The sequence below is a fragment of the Lynx canadensis genome, chromosome X, assembly GCF_007474595.2.
Source record: "Lynx canadensis isolate LIC74 chromosome X, mLynCan4.pri.v2, whole genome shotgun sequence".
Lineage (NCBI taxonomy): Eukaryota > Metazoa > Chordata > Mammalia > Carnivora > Felidae > Lynx > Lynx canadensis.
In genome coordinates, this window is record NC_044321.2 from 11,459,802 (window position 1) to 11,474,426 (window position 14,625).

Below are 14,625 nucleotides of genomic sequence, written 5' to 3' on the forward strand. Positions count from 1 at the left end.
TTGTCAAAATGCCATTTTCGTCTTTATTTTTGGACACGTAGCATGTTTTCATAAATCAGTGTTATATGTGCTCATTTTTATAATATCAAAAGAAATACAATATGTTTTTCATAAATTCCCCATCACTGCAAGTTCACTTTCAAATAAATGTAAGTAGCGGGGTAGAACAATATGTTTCCACATATTGACCAGTGCAACACTGACAGTTACGATTAAGGTATCCAGGAAGCCTGAAAATTAAGATTTATGAGAACAAGCAAATTTACTTCCGTTTGTTAAAAACAAAGGAAATAATTCTGATCTGCAAATTACATACTTTACATGCAAGAAGTTTAAATCCCATTTCCACCTGAAACACATGGCAATCTTGAAAATATGCTAAGAAACAAAAATAGAAGAACCAACAGTAGTATGCCCTTCAAAATTGCTGAACAGGATACATAAAAGCAAAGGTTATAGTTGCGTGCTTCGCCGTGAATACTGGCACTGTTTCATATTTATATAAATCCGTTTCTGTGCATAAAAATCCCAATGAAATTTAATGGTTTAGGTCAGTCCATTTTTCTTTCACCAAAGAACCGTTAACTTCCAGGTTTTAAAAACCGCACTCCCGCGTTTGTGTTTCGGCACAAAACACAAACATATTCCCTACGTTATCGGTGGCAACCGGTTAACAGGCATGTTAAGATACTTTTTAAAAAGAAGTTTTGTGAATGTTATCATTAAAGAAAACAAGTCCCGTCAAGGATCACAATACTGCCAGAATCTATCTAGTGCACCAACGAGTGCCTCGTTCTTTTGATTTCACAGTCCTTGATCACAAAAACTTATTCTAAGGAGTTCAAGGAGTTCGTAAGACACACCATGTGGATAATTTGGGGTTTAAAAACCCATGGCTCTGGGCAACAACGATTACAGTGAACAACACACATCCACACAAGAGACTGTGTTCCTAACATTTTCAAACTCAATCTGCTATAAATAAAACATTCTGGGGCAAAGACTTTTGCATACTGACGATACTTCTCAGACATCAGCTAGGCCACAAGTGAAGGGACGTGGCTTGCATCGAAGGTACAGGGTAGCAGCTGACTTGGAGATTGCACACCTCGTACGTTCTGCTCGGAAGACATGAAGGCATGTACAGAGGACTAAACGATGCACGGAAGCACGTGGAGGGTTTCTCTGCACTAGCATCAACAGTGATATCGGTCCCTAGTATTTCAAAAGAAAAGGTATTTTCATAAACACAAACGAAGACGAAGGCTCTACCTAGGAGAACGCATGTGACAAGGTCGAAGAAGTAATCAGAGTATGCCGACAGTTTCTTCCCGGCATTAAAAGCAGGAGCATTTTTGGCATGTTTGATATTTTACCAGCTTGTCAACTGTGACTACAGAGAAGTGAGCCATCGGAGTGATCAACAAAGAGCGCATGTGCCCCTGGTCCTTAACAGCAGGAAGTGTCTGGTTCAATGTTCTACACATAGTAGGTGCTTAAAACATGCTACTAACGGATGGACCATCTTACTCAAGAAACCTGCTGACGGTACGTAACACTGAGTGAACCAAATCAACGGCTACGAACAGGACTTCAATGGCTATGACATGTGTGAACAGGACTCAAAGTAGTTCGTATCGTTGTTGTACTTCCCTAAAGAAAACTTGTAAACATCTGGTGAATGTCTAATTAACGGTAGAACATTTAAAATTGGCCAAAAAATGCCCAGAAAACATTTGGCCCTTCAGCACCCAAAGCTCCCAAAATATAATGTTAAAACATCTCCGTTAAAGGGATTTCAGTAGTCTGAAAAATGTCATACCTGAGTGGCTTAAATGTTCTCTCCTAAATTGTAAGTAAGTGCAAGGAGTTTCTACACTCAGGAGTTGCATAAGTTTTTATCTTTCTTCAAAATAAAACATTGAATGGTATAGAGGTAGCATAACTTACTAAATGAACTTTAAAAAAAACAAAGAAAAAAGCAAGGTTATTTTCGATAGTCTTAATAGAACTATCACAAATGTGTAAAATGTTACAATCCAGGCTTTCTTCTACCTGGTTTTAGACATCGCATTATTCTTGCCCTCTTTTTTACTGGGAGGGTATCGAGGAGTCCAGGCCCCGTCTGGCCCTGTGGCGTCTATTGCAACGTCGATGACAGAATCTGGAGTCACCCATCGCAGGAAAACGAGGAAGAGAAAGTTGACTACAGCCAACAAAGCAAAAATGTAGCCCGTCACCGGGCCGCAGTGAGAGATGAGTCTGTCCAGTCGTCTGTCCATCGGTAACACGGCTTCTCCTGCCACGCGGTCGTACACCTGGCAGAGAGAGGCCGACAGTGAGCACTGTAACCCACGACAAACAACGACCCGCGCCAACCAGGAATGCTGTACAGATGCAAAGTGAGGTCGCTTACATTTCGTTGCTGTTGCTGTTTTAGTAATGATGTGATGAATACAATCACGGTCATTACTGTCATTTGATTCAACACTTACAGAGTGCTTATTCTGGCCAGAACACTGGGCTACACTCCTGGCCTCTAGGGCATCACCACCAAACTTAACCAACTACGAGAACTCCAAAGTCCTGAGAAGCCGGAGCCGCCTTTCAGGTCACCTCTGTCGAGGCCTTATTTAATGTGGCAGTGAATTCCTGAAGCAGGGCTGGCCTTCTAAGGTTCCGGGACGCGGCTGAGATGCTCTCACCACTAGCCCCCAACAGAGCTCTAATCTAGTGCGCTTCTGGGTAAGAGAGGCCCTTCCGTCCACAGCCACCTGAGGCCGTGCTGCTGAGCACAGATGGTGAGCACATACACAAACACTTTGTGGATTCCAAACGGAAGGAAGGAGGAAAAGATGGGGGACATTTTAGCAGATGGCACAGGTCGGACACCGGCACCTAATGCAAAGCTGACTGCCGAGAACTGGTGGCAGGTGGCGTGCTTTGTGAAACACCGCCAAGCACGGACCTCAGAAGTATTCCAAACAAAACCCCACGAAGACCCGTAAACATGTTTGTTTCGAACACAAACGAGGCCAGCATTTATGTTTCAACAGCCTCTCAGCATTCCTTGCGGTCCTTCCCACACAGCAGACCTGTGCGCCGCCTCCTTGAGAACCCAAGGAAGTTGTGACACGCGGTGCAGGTGCCATGGGGCAGCGACCTCTGGAAGGGTGCGGGCCGTTTTCGGCTAGCTCTTCCACCTTCCAAACATCTGGGACACATCTCAATCAGAATTATGTGGGCACTGCTGAATTAGGATAGTTGAGAAAGTATGCTTCCAGAGTGAACTCCAATTCAATTTCTTCATCAAGTTTCTAAATAGCACGGTTAAACTACAAAGCAGGAGTTGAACAGGATCAAAATGGCCTGTGTGGACCCGGCAGAATTAAAAAAGCAACTCCAAATTCTCTATTGCTGCTTTTTATTTGTGATCCTGTTTGCAACATCTGTCACGTGCATTTTGAGTCCTCACTCATTATGTTCTCAATCAGCCCAAAGATGCCAAACTCCTCTTCCCACGGAAAATCACATTACTTAGCAAAGGTGACACAAGGGTTTCGGGAAGTAGCCCAAACTAAATGTTGGCCGCAATCGGACTCAGCAAAACCATGTATTCTCTAGTAGACCCACATGCTGTAGAATTAGAAGCAGCCTTAAGAAAACGTCTAAGAGTAGAGTTTAAGATCAGTTTTGCCTTTAACTGTTGTGACTTCCTAGAAAACTTCCTCAGGCCCAATTTAATGAAGGGTCTAGATGGCATTACCACTATTTTCAGATGTCAAAGGCAGGGACTTGACTAGAAACAGCCTAGCATATACCAAAAGCAGTACACGGTTCGTGTCTTCTCATCGGAAGAGACTTTGTAAACTTAAGCAACAGAGAGGATAAACCTAGAGAAGAAATAGCAAACGTGTACACAAAACGCCAAGAATTCAGACCCAATCATTCAAATACTCTTTGCTTAGCACATGACATACTTTTTCAGTTCTTTCCGCAACGTTCCTCCAGGTGTAGAAAGTCTTTACGATGTTGTGAATATCTTCGGGGGCTGGCAGCGCTCCTGATTTGAGTTGGGAAATCGCTTTTTCCAAACCCTCGCACAAGGACTTTACAGAAGGCTCACACAAAATGATCAGATTTTCTGGAAGTACTTCAGGAATCCCGCCAACTCTGGTACTGACGACCTTAAGAAGAGACAACACACGACACACCATAATTCGTACCTCAGGAAAAGAAGCCAAACCAACTTGAAAAGTCGTTACAGAATGTGTCTGATTATTTTTCAGAATGCAAGTACAGAAACCCCGACAGTGCAAGGCCTCAAAGCTTTTTACCTGTAAACCGCAACTGGCTGCTTCCACAATTGCCATGCAGAACGCTTCGGTAAGGGAAGTATTAAGAAAAATATGTCCTTGAACTAAGACATTTCTAACATCCTTGTGTTCTAAGGCTCCCAAGAGACGTACTCTGATTTTTGAAATGAGAGAAGAAAGAGGGGAGTGAAAATCTTGCTAGAAAAGAAATTATCATTTAGAAGCCAAGTGTGCTATTCGTACTGTACTTAGATTATTGCTGGTTCTGATGTTTTCCACCTCAAAAAAGGTTAGCATCTCCAAACTCTTATCTAAGAGTCTTTTAAAGCTCTTTGGTTCAAACCCACACGGCCAACATATTTCGAACTTTTGTCACACCTACAAATTTCATCTTTTCCAAAACTGGTTGGCATTTAATAAAGATATTAATATGCTTTGATGAGTAAATATCAAAGTCATTTCTAAAGAGGAAAATGCCCCTTCTAAACGGATGTCTCACAGCAAACACCGTTCTAAGTTACTGAGAAAGAGAAGTACGTGAACCTGTACGTGCAGGGCAATTTACACGACTTGGGCCACGCTATAGAAATCACCACTCAGCAAGCCTTGAAAACGCGCAAACATTTCCAAAGCGGTTGGCGTGTGCATGCGTGGATGTGCGCACGCGCACACACACCTTCCAGGGTACCTCCAACCACTGCCCCCTAGAGTCCAATAATATTGGGCTAACAACAACAACAACAAAAACAATTAAACTGTGAATCTTAAAGTTTCCCATAGTACATACATTTTTTAAAAAAGAGACCTCGCGTCACATTTGTACATCAGGTACATGTAAGAGAAACAACCCACTTAACACACATCACCCAAACTGAATTTAGGTAACTGGTATTTTCTCACCCAAGGCAGTATGGAATCCATCAATACCTGTCATGTAGCTGGTACCTTTCCCGTACTTCTTCCAAAATGATTCTCTTAGGTCCCTCTCCTCCAATTATGAAATTTAAATCTGGATATTTTTGACAGAGTTCAGGTATTATACCACTAAGCAAATCAGTCCCTAGAAATATAAAATAAAGGTGAATGTTGGAAAGAGTAATATTTAAACCTAAAAAAGTTCATCAGAACTGAGAATCCACTCACTCTGAAGAGTATTAGCCATGCCCTCCTTAAGTATAGAAACGAACTCTCAAACCTTTCCGGGGAAGGTGGATTCCCTGGGATCGTCCAAACTAGGACTCATCTCCTGCAAGTTGCAATTCTTAAAGACACATACATTGACACATCCTTTGTTACCCAACACACGGACTGTTTGGTTTCACTGTAACAGAACATTCTTCAAGGTACTCGCTTGTGTTTACATATCACCTGTTATAAAACAAGTATTTGAGGTAGCTGACATCGGAGTTCGTTTTCTACAAGGCTGGACAGCTGACCGGAGATCTAGCTAGGTCCTGTCCCAGCCGTTTTAGGGGCAAGCTCTTTGACCAAGGGAAAGTTTTCTGATATAGAAAATGAAGAGACCAGGCGTACCTGAAGTCCAAGATCTCTTTCAGCTACCAACTTTCTCCCAGTCTGCGTTCCACTTCCCACCCTAGGAAAGGGCCAAGTGACAAAGTAGAACTGCAGCCTCCACTTTGACAATGTGGTTTGTACAGAGGATTTTACAGCAAACACTATGGTGTTTGGGAAATTGAAAAGAGTAGTCCATCCAAACCTGCTAGGGCCGCTTCCCTTGAATGACAGTAAACGAAGGTGGCAGGACTGCTACTGCTAGGTCATTAGAGTCCGTCAGAACAAAAGGATGCATCTTGGTTCCTTTTTGTTCTTTAATGAAACAAACACTCTACTTATAATGTGGAAATACTACCTCGGGTAATATAAAGCAACAAAATAAACCATGCTCTTCTAGTCTGAAAGTGGCTATCCAGAGTGACAGCATGTTGACACTATTTGGGAATTTAGTTAAGTAACATTTATAAATTGGACACATTCAAAAGTGAAAGTAAATGTAAAATAACCCAGTTAAAGTTTATTAATTTAAGAAATGCATACACATACACACACACACACACACACACACACACACACACACACACACACAAGAATTGCACTTCTTCTTAGTCCTTCCCAGATACAGGCAGATCAATTATAAAAAAAGATGGTGGGAGAAATTATATATATGGCGTCATTTTTATTAAACAATTCAAAGTAGGACTTAAGTAAACTCTGCTATTTTCAAAATATGATTGCATTAGCAAACATAAATTCACTGCGACTTTTCTGAACTCTGAAGGCTTCTCATTAAAATCTTAGCTATCTGTGTTTCCAAACAATTACCAAATCGATCCATTGGATTTCTACATAAACTAGAAGGTGGCTTAATGACTTTTACCATTTAGTGTCCTATAGTTCTTTCATTTTCTTTCTTACCTTTCCTTCTCCCTTCTATTACAAAGGTTAAGAACCCAGCCTTCTAATGAAAAGTGCAATACACATAGCGTACTAATTATAACTGCTGATAACAACATTTACTGAGCGGTTACTACATTAGGCAATGCCCTTGAAGGGTGCGAGGTCATGGAATCCCGACAACTACCTTATAAGGAATGGAAGTGATTAATACTATCAATGATCTATATTATTATTCTAGGAATGAAAGGGTTTTCCCAAACAATAAAATATTCTCCTGCCTCTGAGAAGAGCCTAACACAATGGAACATACAAAAGGACTTGCACTTGCCATAGTCACACAAAACGGACAAAGAAAAATCATGATACAAATGGCTTCTAAAGCTCAGTCTAACATATGTTAAAGAAACTTCTGAATCTACACTTAGACTCTGGGCCAGAGGTGAGGGAACAGGAGACCTTAGTTCAAGAGCTGGACTCTTGTTTGTCATCTCTGATACTGTATGACCTGAGTGAGTTACTTACCCTCTCTGAGACTCAGTTTGTTGCATGCAGATAACATCTACCCTACAGTTGTTGGGAGGGTCAAGTGAGGTACTGTACCATGTACAGGCTTTATCAACTCCAGAATATAAATAGAAGTCATCACCACCGCAGCAAGAAGGGGGGCGTGCCTGCACACGCGCAGGAGCACTGGGAGACCCTGACTGAGCACAACAGGCTCTGGAGAAAGGGAAGAAGGCAGCCAGGGAAGCTCAGGAGTAAGAAGTGGCATTTCTCCTCTCTCACTCAATACACTGCAGTGGGCCTTTGAGAACTGGTCCAAAGGAACACCTCCTAAGGAAATTAGTTAATAATTAACGGACCATAAACACAACTACTCACTTTTGGGCTAGAGATGTGGCTGTTCCTTCCGAGAATGTTACTTTTTGTACAGTGCCTGGCGTATGGAGCGGGTTCGCTAAATACTTGTTAAATGACCGAATTGAGAATAGGACAGGCCGTGCCTTCCCTCTGTCGCTGGTAGTTAGCTCAGCGGGCTCGAATACCATCGTTAGTGACGTAAAGGTAACAGCTTTAGTTTGTACCAAGATTTCATTTTGCTCTGATCCTCGACCATGCATGCACCACACTCATTCTCGGCTAGCTAGCTCACAGCTCTTTTAGCTATGTGACTAAAAGATAGCCTAGGCGCGTTTTCTAAGTTGCAACACATCACCAGTATCCCCAGAGGGGTTTCCAAGAGAGACTGCGGGTCCATTCACATCTTCTTGATTAAAGAAAGGAAGCACACCGAGAGAGCATGCCTTCACCCCAGAAAACGCAGCTCAACAGTTTCCTCACCAACCTCCACTTAAGTGGACTGCTGGACCAACCAGGGCTCCCTTCCAAATGTAAAGCATACTGAGCAAGGCCCGCGTCTGCACCGTAGGCCACTCCTGGGCACACTGGTACACTTCCGACCCCACCGCTGAGCTGCGTGCTGAGAACCAGCTGCATTGGTCCACGTACGTCTGATGCCAGCTACGCTTGGTAATGCGGGTACTTGGGAACGCTGGGTAATTTACGTAAATGGCACATCAACTGACACAGTTAAGTTCCTACGAGACTAAGCTGAACGGTATGAAAAATTCAATAAAGGAAAAGTTACACCAGAAAGCTCTTGTCCGATTAGGGGATATCCTAAACCACTGTGTCAAATCAAGAACAAGTCAAAAATCTCGAAGTACACGATTTCGTACACCTTTAAGTTCTCACCCCACTTAAAGGAAGCCCAAATCGGCAACTACAAATAATGACACTTTTGGAAGGTGGCCGTGCGAGAAAGATGGCACAGCTCCAACCAGCGGACCAGAACTCTTACGCCTGGAGGCCCACATCCAACTACTTACTGGCAACGCAGTGTGTGTTAATAACATTCTGAGTTAAATTCAAATACTTAAGGGAGGGTATGGATTATTTTTTTTCAATAATTCCCTACTTTAAGTAATGATTTTGATTACTGGACAGGTTTTTCAAATACCATCCAGAAGACCACTTAGGTTCTGAATAACCAGACCGTTTCAGGCTTTTAGTAAACGAGGCTCTACAAATGCTATTGCGGTGTCCATTAAGTGCTGCAGAGGCACTAAAAAAAAAATCCTCCTTGATAATGGTAGACACTTATCAAATACAAACTGGCCTAAGTACTTTACAGGAACCATTACTGAACCCTCACAAGGTTCCTGGTGTTGCCCAAACCGTACAAATGAAAAAACTGAGACTCAGAGAGGTTAAGCAGCCTGTCCTCAATCACACAGTGGGATGCGGGGAGGATCAGGCTCCAGGCTGTCTAATCCCCCTGCCTTCACCACTTACCTGCCCCCAGATTATTAACACCTTATCTACGATTAAATGAAATAAGCTATAAAACGGCAATGTTCAGAACAAGCTGACTTTGAGGAGATGCATAATAGACAGGAAAGCTAGAAATTGAAATATTCCTAAAGGTCATCCCTGAATAGTACAGTTACAGCTGATTTTACTTTCCACCTCTGTGCTTTTCTTAGTTTTCAAAATATCTGCAGTGAAAAGGCATTATTTTTGCAATCAGAAAGAAAGGGCTATGTGGTGGCTCAGCTTCTCACCTCTTACCACACACACAGGGCTGTTTAGCCTTAAAAAGACCTGACCTACTCAACAATATCAGATTACTGTTTTTAAGTAACTATTAAAACATCAAAGGTGGGGGGTGGCATTCACCACCATTTCAAAAAATCTGGGGGGATGTATCAAACAGTATTACACCTTCCTTCGCTATATTTAATCCAGAAGTGGTTATGAGCCCATAAAACAAAACGAAAAGCCGAACAATCATTACATACAAGTATTCAACAGCTTTCTACAAGAAACAAAAGTCTGTGCAGTGCAATTGTAGCTATCATTTCATTACCTTTTCTGTAAACAAGTCTGCTGACAACAACAACAGTTATTATACTATCATGCCTTCTAAATGGGTCTGGAGTGAAGTCAGTAGGATCTACAGCATTAGGAATGACGGACACTATTTCAGGATTCAGTGCTGCTCTTAGCACAGTGTTTTCCTTACTAGTATAAGAGACACAAATTATGTGGTTTGTGTCACAAAGAGACACAGTTAGAAGCTTGTTTGTAAGCACCGAGCTGACATCAGCAAATCCAAAAAGGGAGTGGTCCGTGAAGACTGTCTGGAGCCCCATGGTCTTGGCGTGGAAGAGGGCATCATGGGCCATGGCAGAAAAAGAACTATGTGAATGTATTATCGTGACTCTCTCCCGAACAAATATGTACCTGAGCAATGGCAGACTGTGAAAGAGGGTCGTGGCCGTAGATTGGTTGTACATGACTTTCAGAGGCAAGTAATAGACTTTGAGGCCATTAGTGAGGTAACGGATGCCTTTTCGATTTCCATAAGCATGGGTGACAATTATAACTTTGTGCCCTCTTTCAATCAGACACTGAGAGAGCTGGTAAATGTGGCTTTCCACGCCTCCCATATTGGGATAGAAAAAGTCCGACACCATGCATATATTATGGGTATGGGTCCTACATGTCGACAGACTTCCAGGGCTGACACGGGAGAGCACAGCTGAGGGAAACTGGCCAGGCCCACCTCCTCCTCTACAGGCCATGCTGAGATGGTTTAGGCATTAGTCCTTAGAGCAGCTCAGTTAAGATATGTGTCGTCTAGTACCTGAAAGAGAGAGTAAAACAAGATCTCAGCTCAGAGACAAAATATATTACATTTTCCAAATCCAGATATAAACACTGTTTTATGCTAATGTAAATTTGCCAGCTTTCCCCCTAGAAATAAAACAAAAGCATATAATGAAATTACTCATCTGACATTTACTTGCTTAGCATTTACTACGTGCCATACAACAAAACTAGATTCTGAGATGTCCTTATATTTTAATTTTGCTTTAAAAAAACTCCTACACGGGGGCACCTGGGTGGCTCAGTTAGTTAAGCGTCCAACTTCGGCTTAGGTCACGATGTCATGGTTCGTGGGTTCAAGTCCCGCGTCGGGCTCTGTGCTGACAGCTCGGAGCCTGGAGCCTGCTTCACATTCTGTGTCTCCCAATTTCTCTGCCCCTCCCCCACTCATGCTCTGTCCCCCCCCCACTCAAAACAAATAAACATTTTAAAAAATTAAAAAAAAAAACTCCTACACATAATTTTAAAAAAGTAAGTTTCGGGGCACCCGGGTGGCACAGACAGTGACGCATCCAACTCTAGATTTCGGCTCAGGTCATGACCTCACGGTTGACGGGGTCGAGCCCCGTGTCGGGCTCTTGTGCTGACCATGTGGAGCCTGCTTCAGATTCTCTCTCTCTGGCCCCCCTGCCCTCACTTGTCTTCTGGCTCTCAAAATAAACAGATAAATAAAAGTATGTTACATCACAGTACATAAGGATGTGCTATGCTAACAAACCAGTGCATTTCAATAATTAAACATATGGCTCTTTACAGAAAGTTTGCCGACCCCGCTCTAGACCTTAGCCACTGATTCAACAAACCTCATAAAATTCTGCGATTCACTTTGTGGTTTATACTAAAATATACCTGGAACTAGAACTGTCTTTTTGACGGTAGCTTTTTCAATATCACCTACAGCACATGTTACAGACATCCACCTACGTTTTCCCCTTCCGTATTCAAGGCTGGTGTTAAAGGGCTCCTTTCGTTTTCTTAAACTTTCTTTCAGTTATGTAAGCCTTTCTTCCATGAGCGTCCCTCTCTCTGGTTTGGAGTCTCGAGATAAAGGCTCAGTTAGAGGTGGGTTGGATCTGGGGCCATTTTCTAAACCTTAAGTAGGAAATATTTACTTCAGGGGTCCCTTAGATCCTCATCAGTGCAAAATGCTCAGTATTCGGTACTATTACATATTCTTACTTTTAAAGCTAAAGAGTGTTGTGGAAAGCTAGTGAAAATCTTCCTCAGATTTACAATGGAGATTTCCACACCTCCAGAAACTCAGTGGTACAAGGGAAAGCCATTCCAAAGGTCTGAGTTTCTGATTTCACCTGCAAACTCAGGAAATGCAAATCAACTGCCTGTGCAAAGTCTTAATTCTTCTTGCTAACAAATTCATCTATGTTTTACGTATATTCTCAGAAATACTCAGTGTTTCTTGACCTGAACTTACTAATTAAGATTCAAGACTACCAAATTTGGGGAGTCGTCAGTTTTGTACTTTTAAGTGGCTTCAGTAACATTTTCTTACTGTGGTTCGTCACCTACACCTGAATTTCCAGTTGTATTCAATTTAAAAAGATGAGTGATTAAAAAACAAAACAAAAAAAAAAGGGAGTGAAGGACCAAATGAAATAATCTTAAAAGTTTTCTCATGAACCTGCTAACGTCCTGTGAGGAGTCTGCCTACTTCCATCGGGTTATCACGCCTAACATCTTTCTGGCATAGAAGCTCAACAAATGGTACAATCACAGATTCTTAGATTTTAAAGCCGAAGAGAGGCTAGGAGATCTAGGAATACCTCCCTTACTCTACAAACGAGAAGCCAAACAAGTTGAGCGATTTGCCCACGGTCTCCACCCAGCCACTTAAGTGACAAATGCGAGATGGCCATAAAATCTGCAACCATTCATGGCCAACGAGTGTCTGGGCAGACAGCCGCAGAGGCTCCCGAGGAGCCTTAGGGAGACCCCGAGGGGGCTTGGGTCCGGAGGACGGGGCTTCCACACCCACCCCCCTGGCAATACCCCGACTTCACTCACTGAGAGGTCACCGGGGAGCGCCAGGGCCAAGGAAGGGACGACCCCGCTCAATCAGCAGCCCCGCTGGAGTCAAGGAGGGTTCCGCCAGGCCCAAAGGGAGGAAGATGGCCAGACGGCGGGCAGGAGTCTGAGGCTGGGGGTCCGGAGTCCTTCACCCCGCCCGCCTCAATCTCGGCGGAACCGGCTTCAGCGCGGCCACCCCAGCGCACCCTCAGCTCCACTCGACTCCGGTGGCTCTCGACCCCGACTTCCGAGCTTCAAAGCCGCGTCGGCTTCGCCCCTTCCATCGCCGGCCACACTCCCACGAGTGCAGCCCCGTCCCATCCGGAAGCGGCCGAGAGTGCTGGCGCAGGGTCAGACGCGCACTTACCGGCGAGTCCCATGGCCGCCAGTGTCCGGACCTCCCGCGGCTGCAGCCAGAGTCCCACCTCGCTGTCCCGAAACACCAATCCGAGGCGTCCGCGCCCGAGCGCCGCGCCCCCGAGGCAGCCAATCGCAAAGATGCGCTGGCGTCACGTGCGGGAGCGCCGCTCAGCGCCCACCCTTCAGCGCGCTGTGGAACGTCAGTGCGCGTAAGCACATGTTTTCGCGATGTTCAGAGTAACTTGTTTTCTCTGCACAGAAAGTAGTAATCTTTGGTTTAATCTTTCATATGAAGTCTTAGTGTCGCAGATCTCTAGAAACCGGCCCTGGTCTCTTCTTACACAAGCAACCTATCAAGAGCCTTCCTCGGGGTAAAGTCAGAAATCCCAGCGTGACTCGCAGCGAGCCTTTAGGGCTGCTGGGAGTTGTAGTCTGGTGGCCTTTGGAAGCGAAGCTGAACTTCGGAAACTCACTCCCAGGATGCACTGGACTTCTAAGCCCAAATTGTGCAAAAGGTCTGGTGGGTTCGCGTCTTGGTTGCCTGGTTACAGCGTCTCTTTTCTGGAAGCCGGTTCTCAGCGACTTCGGATGGGAGAGACTTTTGGGTGAGAAGGCTACCAAAGGCTGGGGTCACGCTGGCCTTGGGTTTCTGGTTATCCACAGATTCTGGTTAGCCGCAGAACCGTGTTTGTTCTTAACCACCCTGCTAGGGTTGCCTGATGTAGCAAATAAAAATACACAGATAAAGAGTAAAAAAAATCAAACTTTATAAAAATTTGAATTTCAGGTAAATTTTATTTTCTTTTTTATTTTCTTTTTAACATTTATTTATTATTGAGAGACAGAGAGACACAGAGCATGAGTAGGGCAGGGGCAGAGAGAGAGGGAGACACAGAATCCGAAGCAGGCCCCAGGCTCCGAGCTGTCAGCACAGAGCCGGAAGCGGGGCTCAAACTCGCAAACCGGGAGATCATGACCTGAGCCGATGTCCGACGCCCAACCGACTGAGTCACCCAGGCGCCCCTCAGGTAAATTTTAAACAAGTATGTCCCACATATTGGGGACTTGACTAAAAAATTATTCGTTGTTTATCAGGAATTCAAACTTAACTGGCTATCTTGTATTTTATCTGGTAACCTTACACTCTGGAGGAAAAAAAAAAATTGAGGTCTGACGTACAATATCAACTCCCACTCAAACTGGTTTTACTGGCTATGGTGGTGCTTGGCCAGGAGGCTCATGAATCGGTGTAAATGGTCTGATGGCCATCTTCCCCTTCCATTTAGTGCCTGGAGTTCCCCCAGCTCCACCATGCATACACTTTCCAGAACAGTTGCCTTCCTGAGCACTATCTCTAGCGCCCCTTTTAAGCTTGTAGAAAACCTATTCATCCTCTGAAGATTTCAGCTCCTTTCTGATGCCCTCCCCAGGCCTAGAGAGGGAACTCAATCCTCCCTCTTTTGTGTTTGATAGTATTTTGGCCTTATGCTGGTCTGGTAGTTATCAGGTGATATTCAAGTTGTTTGCCTGACTGACAGCCCCCTTCCCCCTTCACCTGATCCTGGAAGGCGGGTGTTGTTTGGATCTCACACGGACTCGTTCTGAAAATGATTACGTTTGCTTGTTAAATGTCTGCCTTCTTGGCCAGATATTGAGCTGAGGCAAGGCTTGTTCCTAGTAATAGACAGTGACTAAGTCTTAATTGTATTAATGGATTTCTTTATCCAATACCGGTGCAGTCCCAGTATGAACACTTATACCCAATAAAATGTATTGA

The 14,625-nt window shown here is 44.0% G+C and overlaps 1 protein-coding gene across 7 annotated transcripts; it reads right to left on the bottom strand.

The window, feature by feature from the left end:
- On the bottom strand, window positions 1–12,915 carry PIGA (phosphatidylinositol glycan anchor biosynthesis class A). Of its 7 annotated transcripts, none has more exons than XR_004343228.1 (6): window positions 12,856–12,911; window positions 10,360–10,440; window positions 5,244–5,376; window positions 4,338–4,470; window positions 3,981–4,187; window positions 1–2,318 (listed from the first exon to the last, which is right to left on the bottom strand). XR_004343228.1 is itself a non-coding variant. In XM_030304777.1 (6 exons), exons 2-6 carry the CDS (start codon window positions 10,376–10,378, stop codon window positions 2,052–2,054), a joined length of 1,458 nt encoding a protein of 485 aa, XP_030160637.1. In that variant the 5' UTR covers window positions 10,379–10,440; window positions 12,856–12,915; the 3' UTR covers window positions 1–2,051. The 7 variants fall into 7 exon arrangements, 4 of the variants coding, with proteins under 4 accessions (XP_030160637.1, XP_030160636.1, XP_030160639.1 ...); XR_004343227.1 differs by having other exon boundaries at window positions 10,038–10,440; window positions 12,856–12,903; XR_004343226.1 differs by having other exon boundaries at window positions 10,038–10,440; window positions 12,486–12,899.
- Between the last annotated feature and the right edge of the window lie 1,710 nt (window positions 12,916–14,625).